A 25,425-nucleotide genomic window follows, 5' to 3' on the forward strand; every position below is an offset into this window, starting at 1 on the left:
CAGGGGCTGGGGAGGGGAGAAATAGTGAGAGGCTGGTAAAAGGGTACAGACTTTCAGCTATAACATCAAGAAGGTCTGAGGATCTAAAGTGAAACATGGTGACTATCGTTGATGACACTGTATTGCATAACTGAAATTTGCTAAGGTAAAAATTAAACATTCTCACCATAAAGAAAAAAAGGTGAATATATGAAGTGATGGATGTGTTAATTCACTTCATAGGGTGAATATTTTCACAGTATATGTTTGTATCAAATCATCACATTGTGACTAGATTTCTTGCCATTTGTTGGTTAATTATACCTCAGTAAAACTGAAAAAAAAATTAATCATCTAAATTGATGACAGAAAAGGGGGTGGAAGTCACTATGAGGCAGCCTGGTTAAGGGCTGGAGGTTTTACTGCATCCAGCACAATTATTAACTGGGTACAAACCACTGGGAGTTTTTCAGGCTGGGATCCTATTCTGAGAGGTCCCCTGTTCAAGGTTGGGGTGAAGTCTCATTGGGTGGGCAAGGGAAAACCAGACAGGTGCCAAGAAGAAGGTCTGGGTGGATGGCTCAGGTGTGTGGGCTGCTCTGTACTTCAGAAGGGAGGTTCTACCCTCACACTGTAGATGAGGGAATGAGCCTAGGTAGAGAGCTGCTGAAGAACCATAGGCCTGCCTGATTTGGGTCCAGTGAGTTCATGCAACTTACATGTGGCCACATGTATGGACCAGCAAGCTAGAGTTCTGCAGATGCCCTGCTCTTCATCCTGGCCTTTACAGCTAGCCCTGGGGTAAATGGCCATGTGCCAGAGAATCAAAAAAACCATGGTATTAACATGGGACATCTATTCTATTATAAAGATTTTTAGGAAAAAAGGTTAATACATCAAAACAAAAATGAATATGCTATGAAGGTGGTATATGATCTGCATTAAAGTTTAACAAAACCTATGTTAGGCCACTTTAGGCCAAATTCCTCAGTCCTTGGGTGGACATATGCTCCTCCTGTGGCCACTTCAGGGGAAAAGTTTGAGAAACTGCCAAAGTGAGTAAAAAGCCCTAAGAAAGTACATGTTTGCTTGGTCACATCTCATGTGCCCAGTTTACCCCAGGAAGGGTGGGAGGGTGGCTCTGGAGTTCAGGCCAGTACTCTTCCTATGCTCTCCAGAGACAAGGTGGGCATTTGGAATGACCTGGTGGCCTTACCTTGTGACGTCATTAATCAGCCGTGTCTGCAGGAGCAGGTTTCTCCGGGGCAGCAAGTTGTCACAGATCAGATTCTGATTGGCTCTCACTGCAACCCCGTTGCAGAGACATAGGGAGCACAGCACATCCAGAACCTGCAGCAGGACATACCCCACAAGCCTTAGGCCCCCCTGGAGGGCAAGTGGGCAGGACCCGATTGACACAACCCATGAAGGAAACCGGCCTCGTCAAGGGTGGGGGCTAGGTGACAGTGGATGGGGGGTGGTTGTCCTACTCAGTCAAGAAATTTCACTTCCCTCACCAGGCAGGAGTGAGCAGTGCTCGGGAGCCTGCTGCCCCTTGGTAATGAGACTGGGCTTCCCTTTAGCCACTCGGCTCTACCTAGTCTTGGGCCCTGTCCCTCCAAACTATGCATGTCACCTGTGGTCATTGCTCTGTTAAAGTGGGTAAGAGTCTGAGTCTGGAAGACTTTCTAGGTTAATAGCCTAGCAATGGCCAGGACTACAGTGAGAAGAGGTGTGTAGGACAGAAGATCCAAGCCCCACTCCCTCTGGAGTAGTGCACGAGCAGGCACAAGGAGTAGAAGCCTTCCAGGGCCTCAAGCTGAAGCTCGTGCTGCCCACGGCCTGGGCGGCCCTTGCAGCAGAATCAGTAGGCACTCATGCAGCAGTTTGTGAAAGGCAGGCAGACTCCCATGCGGCTGGGGTCCCCTGCTTGCAGCAGGCTTGGCAACTCATGTGGGTGAGGGAGAGAGGACTGTGGGGTAGGTTCCCACTCTTGGGTCTCTTGCTGGGCTATCACCAAAGCTCATTAAGATACCCTTACAATCCTAGGAATTAGTATTCCACATTTCACCTGCTCTCCTTCCTTCTGAAGTGGGAGCAAAACTGCAAGAGCCATGGTGGCCCCTCAATCAGCCACCAAGCTGCTGTTGCTTCTCTTCATTTTCCAGCTGCCAGGTAGGTGGGAACCTCCCCTGGCTCCCTCCACGGCAGGCTGGCTTCTCATCTACCCTGTCTCCTTGTGCTGCTTCCTTTCCTCAGATTTTGTGTTCCTAGCAGTGCACAGAAAACTGCGCTGGGCCAGGCACTGCCCCTCCCTCGCTCCCCAATAGGGAGGAATGTGCAATCAGCAGTCGATAAATAACAGCCACGGTGGTGGCAGGCTGTGGTGACAGAGAAGGGACAGCCACATTTCAGGCTTTCAAAGTGGCTGTGAGGACTCATTGCCTGGTGGGGTGCATGGCTTCAGGTTGATGGCATTTGTATCCATAATTCTCAAAAACCAATTTTCTACCTGACTCCCTAGATGTCAACTTCATTCCAGATAAACCACAAAGCACATTTATGGGACAGGCAGAAAAGAACCCCAAAGGCGGTTTTAAGAAGGACTCTTACCATTACCACTCTGAGAAAATATTGACCATGGACCTGGAAACCCAGAGGATAATTTCTCACTCTAAGAGCCATAGATGGCCAGGAAATTAAATACGTATCATCTGGTGTATCACACATTTTCATCGGCTCTGCCCTGGAGTGATGCCTGCAGGAGCCCTGCTGTCAGAGCCAGGAGGAGAGCAGAGCTTGATCCACATACAACAGGAGCAGCAAGGGGGAAAAGCCTCAAGCAGCGCACAGCCTAACCGAGTGGGGCCTCGCTTACAGACGATGCCAAGGAATCACAGATGACACTGCTCGGGCTGTTTTAGAAGGCACTTTCTTGGGTAGAAAGGGGGATGGCAACAAACTCCCTCTCTGAAAGTCTTCAAAGTGAAGGGAGTTCACACAGGACCAGGCCGTCATGGGGCACACACAGGCATGGTGCCTAGTTTCTGATGGAGAGAAGCATCTCAGAGCCCTCTGGGACATGTGGCTGGCTGTGCCAGGTGCTACTGGGGGTCACCAAACTCCATTTCCTTCAAGTCTTAGGCATGTAAGAGGCTACATTTCCCAGCTTCCTGAGCAGTCATGTGGGATCACGGGACTGAGCTCTGGCCAATGGAAAGTGGGTGGACATGACATACATCATTTTCAGGCCTGGCCCCCAAATCCTCCTACACAGCCTCTGTGCATGCTCTCTTTCCAGCTGGATGTTGAGACCCCAGGAAGGATGGAAAGCCCAAGGGGGTCCTCCCTCTAGCACTGGCATTGCCTAGGAGCTTGCCAGAAATGGTGCTCAGAAAACTCTCCCAGACTTATCAGATGAGAGCCTTCAGTTTAACACTATCTTCAGGAGACTTGTGAGCACATTAGTCGGTGAAGCCCTGTCCTAGGGGATGGTAGAGCCACTAGATGGAAGGAACCTGTGTTTCTAAATGACCACACAGAAGGGAGTCACCCCACTGACTGGCCTTGGGCTGTAACATGTGTGAACATTAATCTGCATTGTGAGAATTTGGGGTTGTCTGTTATAGGAGATGGGCTTCTCTAATCTATGCACTGGCCAAATCGGGACTTTCCCTGGCCCATTTTGTGTAATTCATTAGCTCCCAATTGTCATCAGTTTCATCACTGACACATTTAATTCAAAACCCTCTCAGTTTGCTTTTATTTCTGCGTGTCTCTACCTTAAACACTGGCATATGTGGGAATTCTCCTTTAAAACTAAGGAATATCTATTGTATATCCATGGAAACTTCATTTTGTTCTTGTATTTTGTCATCTTCTTTTATCTATAAAAATAACTATTAAAAAAAGTCACATATATTTATTCAGTGATTTGTAATCAAGCCCTATATTTACACAAGTACTTGAAGCCCCTGAGGAACAGTTTGTTCTCCCTATGGATGAGAACTGGGTGGCTGGAATGTTTCTTTATTGCCTTGGCTGCCTGGGAGCTTAGAGCCTATTGTAGAAAGCTATTGCAGTGACTCTATGGGAATTAACGGTTTGCTTACCTGTGCTCCACCTCCTCCCCAACCCAGGCCAAACCTTCAATTCTGATTTATACTTTCTTCAGACCAATGGCTTTACTATTTTACCACATATTTTTCTCATGGGTCAATCCAAATACTTGTGAAACAGAGATAATATAAAGTATTTATCTCTGACAATACTGAGCATGTTTGGAATAAGGTAGGTTGGTGAGGAGCAGGTAAAAAGGGCCTATTTTAATTTTACTATTAGATGCTTAGTCCATGGGAAAATTAGAGGATGACTGTTAAATTAATTTTTAGCAATTATTCTTTTAATCAAACAAAAAAATCAATGCTATTAACAGTAGCTGTGTTTCTTACGAACAGTAAGCCACCTGTTTGATCAGAACAGGCCTGTACACATATGTGAGCTTCCACCCATTCAAGGTGAGATGGGAGTGGGTTCTGGCTCTATTCATGCATTCCTTATTCATTTATTACCCTTCCAACAAACACAGATTAAATGCTTGCCATGTGTAACATGAGCTTGGCACTGTGGGGACTGCAAGTACAGTCTCTGCTAAGAAGGAACTAAAGGGTGAGAAATAGATACATAAACATATCTACAATGAAAGGTAGAGTGGAACCACCACATATCAGAGTGTGAGTCATAAAAGGATGGAGGAGAGGAGACCATGTCCAACTGGAATCCAGAAAGCGCTTCGTAGAAGGAGTGGCCTTTGAACTAAGTGTTGCAGGGCAGGTAGAATTTGGTGAGTCCTGGAGAAGCAGGAAGTGAGGAGATGCTGAGGGACTGGCAAGAGCCCAGTCACTGAGAGGTCAGGGGGCAGAGTGCACTGAGAAATGGGGAGTGGACAGTGCACCCACTTCTGTCCTGTTCACTCCAAAGAGTCGTCTTTGCCTCTCCCTTTCTGATCACACAGCTGGTGGTGCTCTAGACAAGTGGCGTGCTTTCCGAGGCAGGGTAGAGCGAATGACCGAGAAATCTCGGGAGGAAGGGGAGGTGCAACAACTGCCACTACTGCATATATCCCCTCGTCCAAGCACGTGCTTGGAGGTGACACAGTACAGAAAGGGGCTCCTCAAACCCACAAGATGTACAAACCCTTTTTAAAAGAAAAATGTCATGACTCTGGAGCCCACCTTCCTGGACCCACAGGAGCCCCCAAATGCCAGGCTGAGAAACACTCATTCACTGGTTGTATGGAAATGCTTTCTAACTGAATTCTTCATTGCACAGAGTTTTATATTTAGATAACTATAAAAATAAGAACGTAAAATTAAATGTGTTCTCACAGAACCTGTGGACCCTGAAGAACATGTTCACAGACTGCAGCTTGAGAAACACTGGAAAGAATATTAGACGTGGAGCTGGGAGACCTAAATTCTGGTCCTAGTCTGTCACTAATTACCTGTGTGCCCTCTGGCAAGCTGTTTAACATCTCACCCATGTTCTGGGCTTGTTTCTGCCTCTGCCAAGTGGAAATACTATACTACTTAATGGGCTCATAAGGAGGACTGAAGGAAATGCATGCGAACATGGAAGACAGTACCTGACATTTGTCAAATGCAAAAATATATAAATGTTAGCTATCATCATTATCATTATGATGGTCACTACTGTTGGTAGAGTTGTGTGGCTCTAAATTCTGCTTATTTTCAGTTACTGTCTTCATGGAGAACTCAGCAAATGGGTCAGAGACACCTGAAAACCTAGGACTGCAGAACACAGAGCAGCCTATATAGGAAAACTTTACTTGGCATTTTCCAAGCAGAGACACAGTGTCACAGTGGAAGCCTGGCCTGCACTCAGCACATTCTTTGCAAAGCTACCACAAATACCCCTGGTGATGATTTGAGACCAGGTTGCTCTTTGAAAATAAAAGTTATCCAATTGAAGAATCTCCAAAGGAGGGCCTGAATTCATGGCAAGCCAACCTTCATCCAGAAATCTATCAAAAGGCAAAATGGGAGATCCTCGAGGAGACACTTAGATACTGAGATCACAGTGCCTGAACTTTTATAACATTGCCAGAATTTCTCAAACAGCCCCTTGGCTCTAGACTATCCTGCTAGTACACTTGGGTAAATATCAGTCCAGGCATTGATTCATAGCAAAGTACTTCAGTTTACTGGGCCTCAGTTTTCTCAGCCGTGGAATGGGCAGAATGGTAATCAACATACCACCAAGCAATGTCCATTAAATGTTTTAAGTAGTGTGATCATAAAGAAGATCTGGGACCCATGAAATGAGAGCAGCTTTCCTGTCAAAGGGTTCCTGCTGCCATTGGTACACAGCTCATGGCTCAGACCATGTGTTAGTTGGGTGCTTATCATTGTTCTTATAACACTTTGCAGGAAGAAACATTGGAACATAGAGAAACTGGACTGAAGCTGGAGCCTCATGCCTTTTGATTTACCACACTTGGGAAAGCAATTACAGACCCCACATATTTCTTTGTATTCTTTGCTAAGCAATTTCACAGATGCTAAGGACCATGGCTTTTTTGCTTCTTAAGGAAAACACATGTCATCTAAGCAATAATGCAGAGGCTCATTCTTCTGGACCCTCTGAGACATGTCTCAAATGTGCAGTGCCTCCAAATGATGGTGTGGGGAAGCTGGGGTTCCTATGGCCAGGATCCTCACTGAACTTAAACCACTTGATGATGTTACTGGCCTATTGCTAGGCTACTGCTTCCACACCTTTAGGCAATAAGCTATTAATGCACTATAAAGAGAGCTTGGCCCAGTGCTCTGTGCGGAGGCAGAGACGCTAGTGCTCAACCTACCGCCAGGAGAACAAGCCAGTTAATAAACCCTTTCACCCCAAGAATGTTTTACTGTCATTTTCTTTGGTCACACTGAATCCACAGTGAACTTGCCTGGGGCTGAAACCCATTAACAAGACACGGCAAACAGAGAGAGCTAGTGACCAAGCTGAGTTCTCTGCACTCTGCAGGGGTCCAGGTGCTGTCCCTCAGGTCCAGTCATGCCATCTGCTCTTGAAATACACCGTCTCAGCCTCAGAGTACCTGCTGACTCAGTAATTAGTGCAGTAACTCCCTGTGTATGGGGCAGATGTCAAAGGGCCAGGAGAAAACGTATTTTAATGGGCTTTCTCTATAGATCATTGGGTCTTAGAGATAGAATCCCATAGAGATGTCAGAACTTTAAGAGACCTCAAAAAATTGATATAGCACTTCACTCTACTGAGGTGGCATTTTCTCCATTTTACAGATGAAATAAATACCTGAAGCCCAAAGTTATACAGCTGTTTTGTATCAAAGAGAAGGGCTGGTAGTCTCAGTCCTCTTGCTCGCTCGGGCAGACCACTTACTTCATTTGGTTTGACTCATGGTAATAAATCTGATTTCATTTAACAACAAGCCATGTTGTCACAACCTTCTACACTATTTTTATTTGGCTTTGTATAACTTTTTTATACAGCTTGATATTAGCTCTTCTACCACTCAGCTCCTAGACCCTAGTGGGGAGCTAGTCCTGCTGCTGGCCTTGTATAGACTCTGGCCAAGGTCCTCACACAGTCAGCTGTATGTTAAAGGCCAATGATGCTGAGCTGGGCTTGGGGAGCTTGGGGAGGGAGACCAAGGTCCAGTCAGACTACCAAGGAAGGGGCTTTCACAGCCCCAGTTTTCCAATGTCTTTTTAAATCAAAGCTGAGAAAGAGACTAATCAACGTCTCAATAACACACCATGGTTATTAAGTGGCAGGGGGTGGGGGAAAGCCAGGTGAAATAAATCACTGGGTTCCTCTTTCCATACCCACCTTATGGTTCCGCCCATGCTTATCCAGCAGGGAGATGATGGACTTGATGTGGCCCTCTGCTATCAGGTTTAAGGCTTCTGGGCTTTCAATCAAGATGCAGTGCAAGACTTCCAAGATACCTAGACGAATGCCACAAAAATCACTTGGACATTATATAACTTGCAGACTTGACCATAATTTAGACACCTGTGAGTGAAAAATTATCCTAAAGGTGCAGAATATTATCAGTCCTTTGAATCTAGTAAATATTTCCATCCAGAAGAAAGATGGCAGTCATCTCTGGTAGACTTTAGAAGCCTCTGTGGCTGAACCAGTCCAAAATGTAGAGGTGAGTTTTAATTAGCAGTAAACCCATCTCCCTCTTCCCAAAGACACAATCCTTCAGTGTCAAAACATAGAGAAGAAGCTATAAAGTGAAATTCTTTATTTGATCAAGCCAACCAATCCTTAATTCAAAAGTAGATAGAAAGCAGATGTCCAATTCACTATAAATTCTAAAAAATCATCCTAGTAATTTAGAAAATGCTCTGGTGTTTCTCAAATAAGAATTTTTTCTAGGAATTACCCCAGAAATTATTTTTATTTTAGATGCCTTGGTATATCAAACAAACTCTGATTTCACTAAATAAAGACTATTTATCTCTGTCACGTTTTCTTGGCATATTGGATGGTTTTCTGCACTAAATGAAGGCTTAAGGAAAACTAACTGGTGCCTGTGCAGCTTAGCACCTACAAGAGTAATGTGATGAAACTACAAGGGAGGTAGCTGACCAATATCTTCACTGGTTTTATGGAGAAATTTCCTCTTAATTTTGTTTTTCTCAAGGTTTTCATAAATAACCCTGAAATGTAATCTGTCCCATGGGAGGAGGCACTGAAGAAAATGGAGGCTTAGGAAGACATATGAGTATGTGGATGGTCCTCGAGGGCGGCCTTCCCTTGGCCTGCCTGTCCGAGTTCCTGCTACCTCTAGACAATGAAAAAAAGCATTAAAACCTATCAGCTTTCCAGAGGTGGGGCTCACACCTGTCAAGTTCACTCATCTCTGAGGAAGCTAAATGCTGAGCCTCACAGCATGGCCACGCACTAATGATCAGCTCACATTCTCTGTGAGCCCTCCAGAGGGGCCACAGATATGATGTCAAGGGTGACTCAGGGGCACAGAAGGACCATCATTTCCTCCTTGTCCATGGTTAACCTAGAGTCTGCTTCTTACCAAAACAGTTAGGAGGGCCATGTCCTGAGAGGACCAGAACCCAGAGAAAAAGAGTCCAAGGAGCTGTGAGAAGGAGGCCAGGACCCTAGGGATTAAAGGACCCAGGGGAGGAAGACACAAAGTGAAACCTGAGACAGAGAAGGTGAGATTGCTGGAGTGTGGGTTAGAGTTGTTTAACAAAATTACAGAGGTACCTGGAAGATTTAGAACTTTATTTCTTTTTGTTGAATTACTTGAGGATTATTTGCAATGAATTGGAAAAAAGAAATGTTCAGAAATTCAAATTTCTTTTCTTTTTTTTATACAAATAAAAAAGCCCACTTTCTCCAGTTATGTTTCCTGTCAGTTCTTACCTGAGGAAGATTCTAGTCTGTCCAATTTGCTGATTAGCCAGTCAAGGTTATTGGAGAATTGAGCGCAATTGTTTCTGTTTCCACGAATGAGAGCAGCTGCGAACAAGGACATGTTTGATCACATAGGGTAAAGGGCACAGTGATGGGTGTAAGGCCTTGGGAAGACATTAAATACTTTTCCTGCTTAGCATCTAAAAGGAACTGAATAACAATCTTCCCTTCCCAGTCTGTTGATGTTCTGTTTCTATATTCAGAAAAGTAAACATCTACCATTTACTAAACTATTTCCAGAGAATCCACTATTACCAGGCATCTGTCTACTTGCTGGGAATAGAGTAGTAGGAACACAACAGCAGATTCCTTGCCTTCATGAAGTAGGAGGAGGAGATAATAAATACACAAACTAATAAAATTACTTCAGATAGTGATAAGCAACAAAATAATAATCTGCTTGGTCACTCACTGGCTTAAGAACTCAATTCCTTGTCATGTTTTCCTAAACCTAGAGATTTGCTATTTTTCCATGCTAAAAAAAGGCAATCCAAATGAACACAGCTAGAAAAACTGGCTGAAATAACAGGAAAGTAATAATGAAATATGAAACTCTAAAATATCTAAATAAAACACATCAGCGTAAAACAATGGTTCCCAAAGTGTAGTTTCCTGGACTAGAATGTCAGTGTCAGCTGAGAACTTGTTAGAAATGCAAATTCTTCAGCCTTATTCCTTATCTGAATCAGAAACCCTGGGGATGGGGCCCACATCTATGTATTAACTAGCCCTCCAGCTGATTCTGATGCCTGCTCAAGTTTGAGAACCACTGGCAGATGATATTGTTAAGGAAGGGAGGAAATATGCTGGCATTAGAGTCTCACCAATCTGACCAGTAACTTTCCCTCCATAGGCCAAAATCATACACGCAAGTCCAGAACAAGTCCATGGAAACTGATTGGCCCTAACTAGCTTGTCCTTCATGTTGCTGGTGTTCAAAGACTGGGGTTTTATGGATGCTTGTAAGGTATTTGGATAATGGAACGCCTTCCTCAGGACCTCTGCTCTGTACCTCTACAGTCAGACGAAGACAGAATTCAGTCTGATTGCCTAAACTGCTTTTCAGGATGGCTGTCATAAAGGAGTTAATCGTGGGGTTCTGGAGTCAGTTGGCTTGGGCTTATGCCAAAATTCTACCACTTACTATATGAGTATCCTTAGGTAAGTTATGAGCATTTCTGATCAGTTTCTTCTTTAATAAAATGGTAATAGCACCTACACTTAAAGTGTTGCTCTGTGGATCAAAAAGAAATATTCTACTGCTTGGCACAAAGAGTTCTGTAACTTAGCTAGTACTGTTGCAATTGCTACTCCCAAGCTTGAGCCATATCATTAGAAAATAAGTAGAGTTGGAAAAGACTTTACAGGTCACAGAGTACAGTGGTGGTCCAATCAGCCCGACCCTTGACACTGAGGATAGGTTCAACCTGATTTCTGTAGGGTCCCGAATGGCCAGTTCAACTATCTATGAACATCCTCTTTCTCTTCCTGATGGACCATACATTTCAGAACAAAGCCCTAAAATGCTGCCTTGTCACCATGTCTGAGCAACTTCTGGTGGCCACCTTCTTGCACAGGCTGACACTGTCCTCCACAGCCCAGTGGCCTGGGCCCAAGTGGTGGCACTGGTTACAGTGGGCCCCAGAATGTCAGCACAGACTTGGGTGTTACAAGAAGAAATGCTGGAACATCCTCACTCCCCACCATTTTTCCTCCACCAAAATGACATAAGGCACAGGCCAAAAAAACAGGAATCACCAACTGATTGGCCTACGAGTGGGCAGCCAAGGGACACAGTACATAAGAAAGTAACCATCCTCAAAGTGCAGGGGTCAGAGATCTAGAACTGGAGGGCACTGTGAACATTCTAGTCTTGTTCCCTTACTTGAAAGATAAGGAACCGAGGTGCTGAGAGTGTAGGTGACTGTCAAGGGTTCCCAGGTACTCTTGGCAAAATCGACCAGCATTTGTTTCCCCTTGGGGCCGACTACTTGCTCTAAGTATGGAAAGTATAATAAGCTACTAATTAGCAGAATGGATGACTGGGTTAGAATCAAATGGCTGAACAAAAGGCTTCCAAGAAACGAGGCTAGATGATAAGCTTGGCTTGTCCAGCAGAAATCCCTGGAAATCTTGTCAGGGAGAGGGCTCTGCATGTGCTTACCCAGCAATTTGTACAGGAGCTTCAAGATTTCTTTCCAGGCCATGCCGCTCTCTTCCCTTGCAATCCCTGCAAAGTGTGCTACGCTGTTGTAGATATTTAAGCGATCAATGCAATTTAACACAAGGGCCAACATTCCCTGGGAAGGAGAATTGGAGAAGTTAACATTCCCAATAAAGAAAACAGGATCCCTTTTGTTCTGTTGGTTCCTGAATCATTCACCTTTTAAAGAGAATGGTAATATGCAAATAGACCTTCATGCTGCCAATTTAGGTTTTGTTTTTTTCTCTCCTAAAAACAAAACATGCATTTTTATGCCTCAGAGACCTAACTGGCATCCATTCTGGGAGTGAGTCAGCAGTAGCCTCTGCTGGTTTGCCCCTGTGTGTTTAACTCAATCCAAGGTCATACTGCGGAAGAGGGAGCATGAATGAGTCACACAAAAGCCTGCTCTGTGTCTGGTGTGAAATGATTGTGACTCATCCAGAAACAGCCCTGGATATAGTGCCTACTTTTCTCTTAGATCTCAAGTTCATGAAATTCCATTCAGCTGTACGAGACAACCATGCTTGCTTCCTCTTTGCAGAAAGGTGGGGTTTAGAGACAATAAAACCCAAAGAGGATTTTTAACTACTTTTCTATCTAAATACTATGTCACCCAGAAAAAACATTTGTGAGGAGCAGTTTTTAAAGAGATGTAGTTTCAATAGCCTGTAAAGCCTAAGGTCCCCAGAGCTAGTCTGCTTAGATCAGAAGACTGGGCAGAAATGGGACTATATCCCACGCAACTAATTTTGGAAATGCCCAAGGGATAAGCCCTGTCCCCAGGAACGGGGGCTGCAGGAGTACAACCAGGGCCTATTAGTGCCAAATCATCAGTTCCAAGTTTAGAGAAGGCATGTGACTTGTCTTTGGTCACACACAGCCAGGGATGGAGCCCGAACTAGGGCCAGAGCCCCCTGAATCCCAGGTTAGTGTTTCCCCTTTATCCAGCCCCCATCCCTAGTGACTCGGATACTCCTGTATGAAGACCTAGCATCATCCGTTGCTTTCAAACCAGCTCCTCAGTCATTTCTGATGTGGTGGAACCTGAGCATTTGTGTTTTTCAAACAGGTTTCCTAGGTCATTCTGACATCTTCCAAAATTTGGGAGTCATAGCCAATGCCATGCTCTAATAGCTGAGATTTATTCAAACTGGATTCTGGATAAACATATGGCACTGAAGTTTTAAAATATAATCTGCTTTGAATGTGCTATTGTACAGTGCACCAGGTACACTGCCAGTGTACCAGGGGCAGCTGCCAGGAAAGGTCAGCTTCCAATTAAGCCTTTCTTTCCCAGCTTTCTCTCTTTCATGTTCTCTCCCATAAACACATACAGGCACAGAGACAAACCTAAACTGCAGTCATATTTTAGCTCTGGACACAAAGAGAACCTTGATTTTTACTTTTGGGGCTTACCTCTTCCTTGAAAAGATTCTGTCTGTTTTTGAGTGAGCGGAGCTTGTTCTGCTTGTCTTCATGCTGCATGTCCTCCTCGGGGGGCTGGAAGTAGGCAATCAAGTCCTGTAAGGTCTGCAGGACCTCTTCTATGGGCAGGGTGACAGGGGCGGCTGTGCGATTGTTTCCACTAAAATCACAAGATGGACACACGGCTTGCACACCAGGCCTCCAGCGGGGCCCTGAAAGGCACCTGCCAGATCCTGACAGGCACCTGCCCCACGTTGGGCACAAGGCACTGCTTCCCCGGGATGGTCTCTGCACGTATGACTACAAATTGACGTTCGCCAACCAGCAGAGTGACAGAAGAAAATGTTCTGTTTTAAAGCCATTTCATAAACAAAGGGAAATGACTCCTGACTGTCCACCACACTTTTTTCTTTTTAAATAAAAACACTTAAAAAAATAAACTTATTAACCCATAGTTATTTTACACTATCACATATTCTTCTTGGAATAGGTTAAACACAGGCTGTAAGGGTTCTATCACTGGGTCTCTCCCTCCATCTACCTGTCTTCTCTCTGTATCTCTCCACGTACATTTCTCTCTGGGTCTCTCTGCATCTATCCCTAAGTTGCTGTGTGGGCATGCACACACCTGTTTCCCCACCCCGTCTGTTAATGACTCCTTCGCTTCCCCTCGCTCCTCCTCCTTCTGCCCTCCTCTGTCTCTCTGCTCCTCTTTGTCAGCGTCCCCCTCTCCCACCTCAACACCTTTTCTCCCTGCTTCAGTGTCCCTTTCATTCATGTTACCTACCCACCATCTCTTGCTCTCTGCTGTGTTCCTCCAATCCTAAATGTGTGTGTCTGTTTCTCAGACTCTCATTTTCTAAAAAGTCTTATAATTAAACCCTGCCAACACAAAAAGACTACAAACCTCCACAGATGACAAAATGAGCCCTCATTTTCCCATCCCCTTGAGGGGTACACTCATGAGTCTTTCAGGGAGCAAATGCTAAGAAGAGGAAGGGGAACTGGCACTAGAGGACTGGGAGTTGGCTGAATGTGTAAATAACCTCAGGGCTTTTTCTTGGGTCAATTTCTAACGAGTTCTCCTATGCATTTATAGTCTATCTGCCTCTATGTTAATCTGGACACATGCTAAGAAAAGGTTGTTATCTGGGACTAATGGAAAGGCTTAACAAGCCCTGAAAATACTCAGGTTATGAGACGATAATGATTCCAGTTTTGTATAAAAATGCCAAGTGCATGTGATGAGGGCAGAGCCTGTTGGATCACAGGCAGGGGGCACTGCCCACCAGTGTGTACTCTGGCCCGTGTTCACTAATGACTAGCTGAGATATCAGTGGACACAAACACAGTGGGAAAGAGATGGCTGTGAGCACATGAGGCGAAGGTCTGGAAAGCCCAATCAGAAATGACTTCCCAGTTCTAGACTCAGTGGAGGGATAAATACATTTTCTTCAGTATTTCTGGTCCAGTTCAGAGTCCTCCCACCCACCCTGTTTTTTTAAAAAAAACAGAAAACATTCTGAGTTTATTTGAGATATTGATACCAGTTAAGTAAAGAGTCTTCATGTGATAAGAATGAAAGAAGAGGCCCAGGTTATAGTCCCTGCCATTCACCAAGTGATATTTGGAGTGTCTCTAAGCCTCTTGTGCTTTAATTTTACACCCAGGAAACAAAGATATACTCTACCATTGCCAGGGTCCTCCTGGGCCTAAGTTTTTGTTCTGTGGGTTCTCACTGCTGGCTCATTTCATCCTGCCCCTGGGAGACACATCAATATAACAGCCCTCCACTAGGCTGGGGCAGAGCCCTCCCTTCAAAACAGAACACACCCTACATGCTTGGCACTGGGAACAGTGGGGAAAATGGACATGACTTCTGAATGGCTTTGTGATGCTCACACTCCAGTCTTGGGGAGGAGATCCAGAAGGACCCAGGTGTAGAGGGACATGAGGACATCTCAATTCACAACCAACTACAATTGGCACCTATCTCAGCCTGGCCTGCTTCCACTCCTTACAATCACACCCACTACATTCTCAGAACTTTGCCAAGGATTTCTTTTATTAAATTCAAGTAACATTTCAAGTGATTCTGACTGTTTACCATACATTACCATAACACAATTACGTATATGTTGTTTCCCTTCACAATTATTTACCTACTGCTTGAGGTTAAACTCAGAGGACAGATGGATAATATCTTCTCTTCAGCAGAATCTGAGCCTCCCTCACCTCTCACACTGCTCACTGGTCCTACTGGACAGCTCCCAGCAATGCACGAACTACGATGAGACAGCACCAGCAAACTGTAACCTTTTCTTCTACTTTGTTCTCTCCTGTTCCCGCTCTCCCAGAAGGCCACCCCTTCCTTCTGGTTTCCATTTGTGCACAGCAGTTCTGTGGGTTTCTCAAAAGGGATGGGAGAGTAGACTATTTCCAAATTATTTTTTATCCTTCACTTCCCAGCTTTTGCAAAATTCACATACTAAGGCTGTTGCCGCCCCCACCCTGCTGCATTAGGTTTTTTTTTCCCATTATTCCTCTTTTCTTCTAAATATCCTCAAACATCTGTCCTGGGAGAATCAAGAATTTCACCCACTGAGGGCAGACCTTCCAGGTAGCTGAGTGAGAAGCTCAGTACATCCTCTCTCATGCAAAATAATGACAAAATTGAACAAAATCATCCAAAACAACTGGTTTAGGACACTGGAAATTGACCAAAGTCATAAAACAATTTGATTTACTTAAGAAAAAATAATAAACCTTGGTACGAACAGTGGGAGTCTCTGGTGTTCAGCCTGAGGCTGTTGGCATGTCTTTCCCCAGCTTTGAGGCAAAAATGCTCTAACCTGGAGGGGCAGGGAACATAAGGCCACACATGTGCTTAGGAAGGGCCATAGGGGAACCTAGCTCTCTGTTCCTCTCTGGCTCAATGTGAGGCTTTGCACATGCAGAAAGTAAAATCCAGGACAGACTTAAAACTGCCTGAACTTTGAACATTTTATCCTACCCCCATAGAGGTCTATCAGCAAAGTGTAATGACTTGCCTTGTAAGAAACACTAAGGGAAGTCCTTCAGGCTGAAAGAAAATGACACCAGACAGAACCGGAAGCCACATGAAGAAATAAAAGAGCACTGGTGAAGGTAACTATATAGGTAAATAGAAAAGACAGTATAAATGTATATACTTCTCTTTTGTTCTTAAAACTGATTAAAATACATAAGACAAGAATTATAAAACTATTGCGGGGCTTATAACATGTGAAGATGTATACATGGTAGTATTATCACAAACGAGGAGGGAGAGAATATAACAATATTGGAGCAAATTTGTTTTACTTGCTAAGTTAGTATTAATTTGAGGTAGAGTGTTTCCAGTTAAATACATACTTAATTCCTTAGAGCAACCACTAAGAATATAACTCAGAAAAGTAGTAAAAAAAACCTTCAACTCAATAAAAGAATTAAAATGGCACACTAGAAAGTATCTATTTAATACAAAAGAAGACAGTAAAAGAGGAAGAGGAACAAAAAATTTGAGACATACACAAATCAAAGAGCAAGATGGCAGACGGGAATCCAATAATTTGAATGATTACATTATCTATAAATGGATTACACACACCAATAAAAGGACTACTTTTTTAAAAAAAGATCCCAAGTATGTTTTCTATGAGACACACTTTGTAGATAAGTTGAAAGTGAAAGGACTATTGAAGCTATACCAGGCAAACAATAATCCTACCCTGCACAGAAGACTCTGGAGTGGCTCTACAGGAAATGTCCACAGAGAAAAATGGAGGCATACCTTTGAGGATCATATGAGCACCCAACAACAGAGACCAAAATAGGTGAAGCAAAAACTGATAGAAATGAGGGAGAAATCAGCAATTCAACATCATAATTAGAGATTTCAATACCCCACTCTCAATCAGCTCATGCAATGTTCTCTAACATAATTACACTAATAAAGGACAAAACCAAGTTATTATCTCAACAGACAAAAAGAATTTGACAAAATCTAACACTCATTCAAGATTTTAAAAGAACTCCCAATAAACTAGGAATAGAAGAGAACTTCCTCAACCTTATGAAGGGCGTCTACAAAAACCCTACAAATAGGATCGTACTTAATGGTCCAAGACTGAATGTTTTCCCACTAAGATGAAGAAGAAGACAAGGATGCCTTTTTCCCCACTTTCATTGCACATTGTCTTGGATGTTCTAGCCAGTGTGGTCATGCAAAAGAAAGAGGGAAAAGAAAGAAAAAGCAAAGAGGGAAAGAAGGAAGGAAGAGAGGGAGGGAGGGAGGGAGGAAAGAAAGAAGGGCAAGTAGGGAAGGGGAAAAAAGAAGGGAAGGGAGGGGGAAGGAAGGAAGGAAAAGACAAAGACAGAAGAGACAGACAGCATCCATACTGGGAAGGAAAAAAAATAAAACTCTCTTTATTCACAGATGACATGATCCTGCATGTCAGAGTTCTAAAGAATATGTACAAAAAACTCCCTAAAAATATTCTAATTAAGTCACAAGGTACATGATTGATACTTAAAAAATTTAATGTCTATATACCAGTATTTTTTATGTCAGCAATGAATAAGATATTAAGAAAACAATTCCATTTGCAGGGTCATCAAAAATAAATACTTAGGAATCAATTTTACAAAAACATCATAAAACTTAAATACTGAAAATGAAAGTATCTTGGTGAAAGGAATTTAAGAATAAATAAAGAGAGAGACATCCTGTTTTTATGGATTGGAAGATTCATTAGTAAGATAAAAGTTCTCTCAAAAGTGACCTACAGATTATATGTAATATGGATCAAAATCCAGCAGGTTTTTTTTTGTTTTTTTACAGAAATTGACAAGTTTACTCTAAAATTTACATGAGAATCCAAAAGATCCACAGAATATTTTAAGAAAGTACAAAATTTGAGCACTCATTTTCTGTTTTCAGTACTTACTACAAAGCTCTGTTCATCAAGACAATGTTGTTTTGGTATAATGACAGGTATACAGATCAGTGGAACAGAACTGAGGGTCCAGAAATTACCCCTTACATTTATGGTCATTTTATTTTTCACAAAGGTGCCAAGGCAATTTGATGGAGAAAGCAAGTTGTCCAGGAAAATTACATAGCCACATTATCCAGATTTATAGAGATGAATCTAAATCTTTACCATATACCCTACATGAAAATTGATTCAAAATGAGTCACAGACCTAAATATAAGAAATAATATTATAAAACTTTTGGAAGAAACCATAGGAGAAAGTCTTGGTGACTTTGAGTTAGGCAAGAGTTCTTAAATCTGACACCAAAGAATAATCCATAAGCAAAAGCAATGTTAAATTGGACTTCAACAAAATTAAAATAAAAATTAAAAACACACCATTAAGAAAATAAGAAAAAACATAAACTAGGAGAAAATATTTGCATATCACAAATCTATTAAAAACTTGTAACCAAAAGATACCAAGGACTCTAAAACCTCAATTTGAAGACAAACAACCCAAATGAAAAATAGGGAAAGGACTTGATTATTTATTTTTTTAAAAAGTGATTATCTAGGCTAATGAGCACCTGAAAAGATGTTCAAAATCATTAGTCATACTGGAAATGGAAATTAAAACCACAATGGCATACCACTTTGTATCTACTAGAATGGCTACAATCAAGTCAGACAGTAACAACTACCGGCAAGGATGTGGAGAAAATGGAACTTCTTACATTTCTGAGTAGAATGTAAAATAGTGTATATATTTTGGAAAACACATTTTTTTAATGTTTTTTAAAAATCTAATTGAAAAGTTAAACATACCCAATGTCCAATGATGGGTGAATGGATAAACAAAATGTAGTATTTACATAGAAGACATTATTATTCAACCTTTAAAAGGAATGAAATTCTGACACATACTACAGTATGAACAGACCTTGAAGACATTTTGTTATGTGAAATAAGCCAGGTGCAAAAAGACAAATATTGTATGATTCCACTTACATGAGATACCTAAAATAGTTAAATTCAGAGAAATAGAAAGTAGAATAGTGGTTAGCAGGGGCTGGAGGAGGGAAGACTAGAGAGTTATTGTTTAATGAGTATGGAATTTCTGTTTGGGATGATACAAAAGTCCTGGTTGTACAACAATTTGAATGTACTTGTCACTGAACTGTACACTTAAAAATGGTTAAAATGGTAAATTCTATGTTATGTGTATTTTATCATAAAAAATATTAAAAAGTTAAAAATAAATTTATATATGGCTCAGCAATTTCACTCACAGATATTTACCCAAAAGAAATGAAAACATATACCCAAAGACTTTTGTACTAATATCCATAGAGGTATTACTGATAATTACCGAAGACAGAAAAAACCACAATTGTTCCCCAACTGACAAACAGAATGTGAGGTGTGTCTGTGTGTATCTGTCAGTCTATAGAGACATCTATATACAGAAAGATCTTTCTCTATGCATACATACATATACACACATGCATATGTACTTGCATGTGTATACATATATGTACATGTACACACACATATATACCCACCTATGGTTACATATATACACATTAATATATACACACACATACATATATATATGAGATACACATACATAGGAATATTCTTCAGCAATGAAAAGGAACAGTGCACCATTATATGCTGTAACAGGGATGAATCTCAAAAATGTAATGCTAAGTGAAAAGACCAGGTTCAAAATACCATATAGTGTGTGATTTAATTTATTAAATTAAATGTATTAATTAAATGTATTAAATTGAGACAGAAAGTCAAATAATTGGCTGCCTAAGCCTGGGAGTGGGAATTGTATAAACAGCAACGGGCATAAGGAATCTTGTTGGGTAATGGAAATGTCTAACACTGAATTGTGGTGATGTTGCACAGCTTTGTAAATTTACTAAAATTCACTGAGTTGTACCCTTAAAAGGATGAATTTTATGATATGTAAATTATAACCCAATAAAGCTGTTTAAAAATAATTTTTTCATTGTCAGGTATGTAACTCCTACTAACTTTAAAAAAAATGAAAGCTTTATTGAAATGTAATTCACGTATCATACAACCATCTGTTTAAAGGGTACAGTTTGATGGTTTAATGGTTTTTAGTATATGTACAAAGTTGTGCAACCACCACCTTAATCAATTGTGGAAGTTTTTCATCAGCTTCCCCTCAATCTCACGCCCATTAGTGGTTACTCCCCTCCTCCCCTACGACCACCCCAGCCCTAGGCAACCACTAATCTACTTTCTGTCTCTCTAGATTTACCTTTCTGGACATTTCATATAAATGGAATTTGCAGCTTTTGTGACTGGCTTTTTTCACTTAGAATGATTTCAAGGTTCATCCCTGCTGTAGCATCTCTCAGTACTTCACTCATTTTTATGGACAAATAATATTATTCCATTGCACGGATGTAGGACATTTTATTTATCTATTCATCAGTTGATGGACATCTGGATTGTTCCCACTTTTTGGCTATTATGTATAACACGGCTTTGAATATTTGTGTACATGTTTTTGTGTGGACATATGTTTCATATCTCTTGGACATATACCTAGGAGTGAAATTGCTTGGCCATATGGTTACTCTATGTTTAAGCTTTTGAGGAATTTCCAGACTATATTCCAGATGAGCTGCAATATTTTACATTCCTACCAGCAGTATATGAAGGTTTCGATTTCTCCACATGTCCCATTCTTCTTTTTAACAGTCTTTTTGATTATAGCTGTCCAAGTAGGAGTAAAACATTATCTCACTATGGTTTTGATTTGCATTTTCCTGACGGTTAATGGTGTTGAACATCTTTTCATATGCTTATTGGCCATTTGTACATCTTTGGGGAAATGTCTTTTCAGATCCTTTGCCCATTTTTAAATTGGTCCATTTGTTTTTTTTAAGGTTTAGTCGTGAGAGTTCTTTATTCTAGATACAAGTCCCTTAGCAGATTATGATTTTACAAATAATCTCTCCCATTATGTATGCTGTTTTATCACTTTCTTGATGGTGTACTTTGCAGTAAATTATTTTAACATTTTTATCAAGTCCAATTTATTTACTTTTTTGTTTTTGGAATCATACTGGAGAAACCACTGCCTAATCCAATGTCATAAAAATTTAAGTCTCTGTTTTCTTCTCCCAGTTTTATAGTTTTAGGTTTCTTTATAGTTTTCCAATTAGGTCTTTGATCCATTTTTTATTAATCTCTGTATTATTGTGTGAGGTACAGGCCACTGACTTTTTTTTTTTGAGAGGGCATCTCTCATATTTATTGATCAAATGGTTGTTAACAACAATAAAATTCTGTATAGGGGACTCAATGCACAGTCATTAATCAACCCCAAGCCTATATCTCAACAGTCTCCAATCTTCTGAAGCATAACAAACAAGTTCTTACATGGTGAACAAGTTCTTACATAGTGATTAAGTTCTTACATGGTGAAGAGTGCAAGGGCAGTCATATCACAGAAACTTTTGGTTTTGATCACGTATCATGAACTATAAACAATCAAGTCAGATATGATTATTTGTTTGGTTTTTATACTTGTTTTATATGTGAATCCCACATTTCTCCCTTATTATTATTATTATTTTTTTAAATAAAATGCTGAAGTGGTAGGTAGATGCAAGATAAAGGTAGAAAACATAATTTAGTGCTGTAAGAGGGCAAATGTAGACGATCAGGTCTGTGCCTACAGACTAAGTATTAATCCAAGCTAGACAAGGGCAACAAAACATCCATGGATGCAGAAGATTTCTCTCAAAACTGGGGGGGTGAGGTTCTAAGCCTCCCCTCTGTTGGTCCCCAATTTCTCTCCTGATGGCCCCCCTGCGACTGTGCCTGTCTTAGGTTGTTCCTCCCTTGAGGAATCTTACCCGTCTCTGGCTAACCAGTCATCTTCCAGGGCCATACAGGGAAATGTAAAGTTGGTAAGTGAGAGAGAAGCAATATTCTTTGAAAAGGTTAGCTTTTTACTTCTTTGCAGATTTATACCCTGTGGCTTCTATGCCCAGCGTTTGTCTTGAGGTATCTTTACCACTTGGAAGAATTATGATACTAGGTAATTTTTGATATGAGGCACTAATTCTACTAAAGGGTTGTAATTAGGAAGGAAGAAGAAAAGTTATAGAAGTAGCAGACAGAAGAAAACATGGGAAGATTGATTATTTCTTTGACATATCTTCTTGTAGAGTAACATAAGCATGTATAGGTTTTAAACTACTAATTAAATTGCGCACATACATTAACATAATAGGAATACAGCTACATAACAAAAGCAGACCTACAATTACCAGCCATATCCAGTGAAACCAAGAAAACCAGTTAGGTACCCTAGGCATTTGTGAAAACTTATCAATGATATGATGGATATTATCTAACTGAATTTGAATAGTCTGAGAAAAAATCAGACAGATTAAAACAACACATTCCTGGGAACTGTTCACATCCCATGTGTTCTTTTAACAGTAGATAGTCTATAGTCCAGGCCACTGACTTTTAAGAGATGAGGACAGAGGTTGAGAGAATTGGGGACCAGTTAAATAAAACCACCTACCTCTAGGATGATGGTTCTAGGGGTGGTTCAGACTACATGAAAAACTTATGCTTGCACAGAGCTGGCTTTTTCTGCCTGTAGCAAGCTACTCATTCTTATACTCTTTCTTTGAAGAAGGGAAGCAGGTCTTTCTCCAGCATAGAAAGGAGGAGATGTTTTTTCAGGATCAGAGGAAGCCAGTGGCAGAGCCCAAAGCAGACAAAGCATGGTTGGTTTGCAGGCCTCAGTTTCATCCTGTGGCAGGAATACCTCTATTGTCTACTTTCCTTCATCCAATCTAGTAAGAGCATCCCCTGAACTGTACTGGCTACACAGCCAATCAACCAGGGGTTTTAGTTCTCAGCCTTCCTGCAGCTAGGTGTAGCCATGTGACTAGCTGGAGAGTCATACATTTTAAAAAAGAAATTCCTTGCCTTCCATTTCCTTTTTCTTCCTCTTTTTTTGTAGGACAGACTTCAGACATGGTCTACAAACATAGCTACTCAGCTATTTTGGATCATACAGATGAAGGAAACATACCAGGACAATTGGTCTCCACTTGTGGCTGAATATAAGAATCAGCGGGACCTGAGTTGGTGTTTGGATCCCACCCCCGAGATTCTGATGCAATTGGTTTGAGATGGCACCTGAGCATTAGGGTGTTAAAAGCTCCCCCAGATGAATCTAACCTGTGATCAAAGTTAAGACAGGCCAGTGGTTTGTACACTGTATGCATCACCATCAATGAAGAGCCTCTTAAAACAGTGTTCTGGGATACCACTCCCAGGTGTCTGACTCAGTAAGTCTGGGGTGAAACCCAAGAATCTGTATTTTTAACAAGCTCCCCTGTGATGCTGCTGTGCAGTCCAGGGACACACTTTGAGAACCTGTAGGGGACCTCAGAGCAGTAAGATAGGAGTCTGAGCTCCATTAGCCAGACTATTTCCTCTAAACCATTTGCCTACCCTATGCTATCACTTACTAGAGAAACAAAAGTGTATCTTGAACTGCAAAAAGCAGCTTAGCCTATATCCTAACTAATGTGCATCCCTTGGGTCATGATATTTCAATAGAAGTAAAGGCATAAAGAAATGCTCTCATTTCATACAAATTTACACATGCAATTTAAGTCCTCTTGGCTTCAGAAATATTTTCCTATGAGAGAAGGATGGCTTGAACACTGTACTGTTTGCAACAGAATCCCTTTCTCACTGTAATTGGTGAACATAATTCATGAGTTCTGTTTTGGCAACACTGTTCAGGATGAGGGATTATGATCCAAGCAGCCAGTGGAATTACTTTACCCATGTAAGGTCTGGCCACAGGTAGGTAACTCAAAGCTTTTAATGCAAATCTACTCAGATCCAAATCACTGCAATGCTTCTGAATAATGTAGAAAGCCTTTCTAACTAGCAGAGGGTATGGGTTCATTTCTCTTCTCTCCTCCCCTCTTCACACATTAACAAAAGAGGGACTTACAGCATTCCAGCTCTCTTAGTTTTTGTGAGAAGACTTTGGATATTCAGGACACCAATGCGAATAACCAGTGGAGCTTGGACATTTTTTGGGCAAAGAGTGAAGTTGTTAGGAAGTCACCTACTGGGAAATTAGTTCCAGTTCCCAAGCTCTCTCTGGTAAAACTCTTCGCAAGAACTTAACTCTTTACCTGAAAACTCACGGCATTAAAAGAGGGTGAGTGGGTGGGATTGGAGGGCTCCTCTGAATGTCATTATCTTAGTAGGTATGAAAACCTGCAGAGACTCTAGATATTATCATCCTATAGAAGATCTAATATTTTTTTGATAGGCTGTTCAGATAGATGATGGATTCTGGCATCATTTTCAAGGTGTAGTTCACATTCCTGGGGTAAGGCCCTTTGAGATTTAATTGAAAACCTACTATATTTTCAAATGCCACTCAAGAGGGACCCTGAACCCCAACTTTGGTTTCCCTAGTGCTGTCATACCTGTCTGTCTGACAGGTAGAGAAACAGAAGGAGTACCTTACAAACTGGCTGAATAAGGCTGTCGTGTTCCGGATGATCCGAGCAGCTTGGGACTCCTCCCGCTGGCATCTCTGCAGTGTTAATCCGTCATCCATGTGGCCTTCCTGATGGAGGATGACCTACCCACAGAGCAAAGGACACCACGTCCAGGTCATACTTTACTCCACACTCAGGCACTCAACATTTCTTGCAGTATTTCCTCATCCCTTACACTCCTTCTCCCCAACCAAGCCCCCTGGGTCCATTTGAAAACAGAACATTAACAAGTTGTATTTCCTATACACACTATTACTAACAGGTGAATCATTCCTGAGACATGGTGCTTTGGAAAAAATGAAATTTTATGTGCCACCTAGGCAAAAGTTACAATAAATTCCTTGGGTCTCAATACCCAGTGGGTAAGTATGAAACATACTTTATAGATTTTTCTCTTAAAATGAACACAAAACCTTCCCCTTGATGATAGGAAAAGTCACTTTGTTCAGAGCCTTTCCCTCTGGTGATCAAGAAGAAAGCTAAGTTAAAGGAAAACCCACTACCTGGCTCAGGCTTGGATTTCTCTCCTGAAGGACAGCAGGGTCATTGACCTGCAGGACTAGAGAAACAGCATAAGAGGGTCATTTGCTTCTCATGGAGGTTAGAGAGGGCGTTTGTAAGCACAGGCTCTGGTACCTGCTGACCTGAGTTCTAGTTCTACTGCGCCATTCCCTGCAAGAATGGGGAAGAGCAGGCTTCCCACAAGG

The 25,425-nt window shown here is 41.7% G+C and overlaps 1 protein-coding gene across 3 annotated transcripts in view; it reads right to left on the bottom strand.

Annotated features, from left to right (window-relative positions):
- Window positions 1-25,425, bottom strand: part of RYR3 (ryanodine receptor 3) — a 506,091-nt gene that overhangs the window by 218,921 nt on the left and 261,745 nt on the right. For all 3 annotated transcript variants that reach the window (XM_036998427.2, XM_036998418.2, XM_036998420.2), the window contains exons 12-17: window positions 24,680-24,801; window positions 13,103-13,271; window positions 11,645-11,780; window positions 9,430-9,525; window positions 7,861-7,979; window positions 1,196-1,329 (exon numbers count right to left, since the gene is read on the bottom strand). In XM_036998427.2, coding sequence (XP_036854322.2) covers window positions 1,196-1,329; window positions 7,861-7,979; window positions 9,430-9,525; window positions 11,645-11,780; window positions 13,103-13,271; window positions 24,680-24,801 — 776 coding nt within the window. The remainder of the gene's footprint in view (window positions 1-1,195; window positions 1,330-7,860; window positions 7,980-9,429; window positions 9,526-11,644; window positions 11,781-13,102; window positions 13,272-24,679; window positions 24,802-25,425) is intronic.

Source organism: Manis javanica, chromosome 8, assembly GCF_040802235.1.
Source record: "Manis javanica isolate MJ-LG chromosome 8, MJ_LKY, whole genome shotgun sequence".
Lineage (NCBI taxonomy): Eukaryota > Metazoa > Chordata > Mammalia > Pholidota > Manidae > Manis > Manis javanica.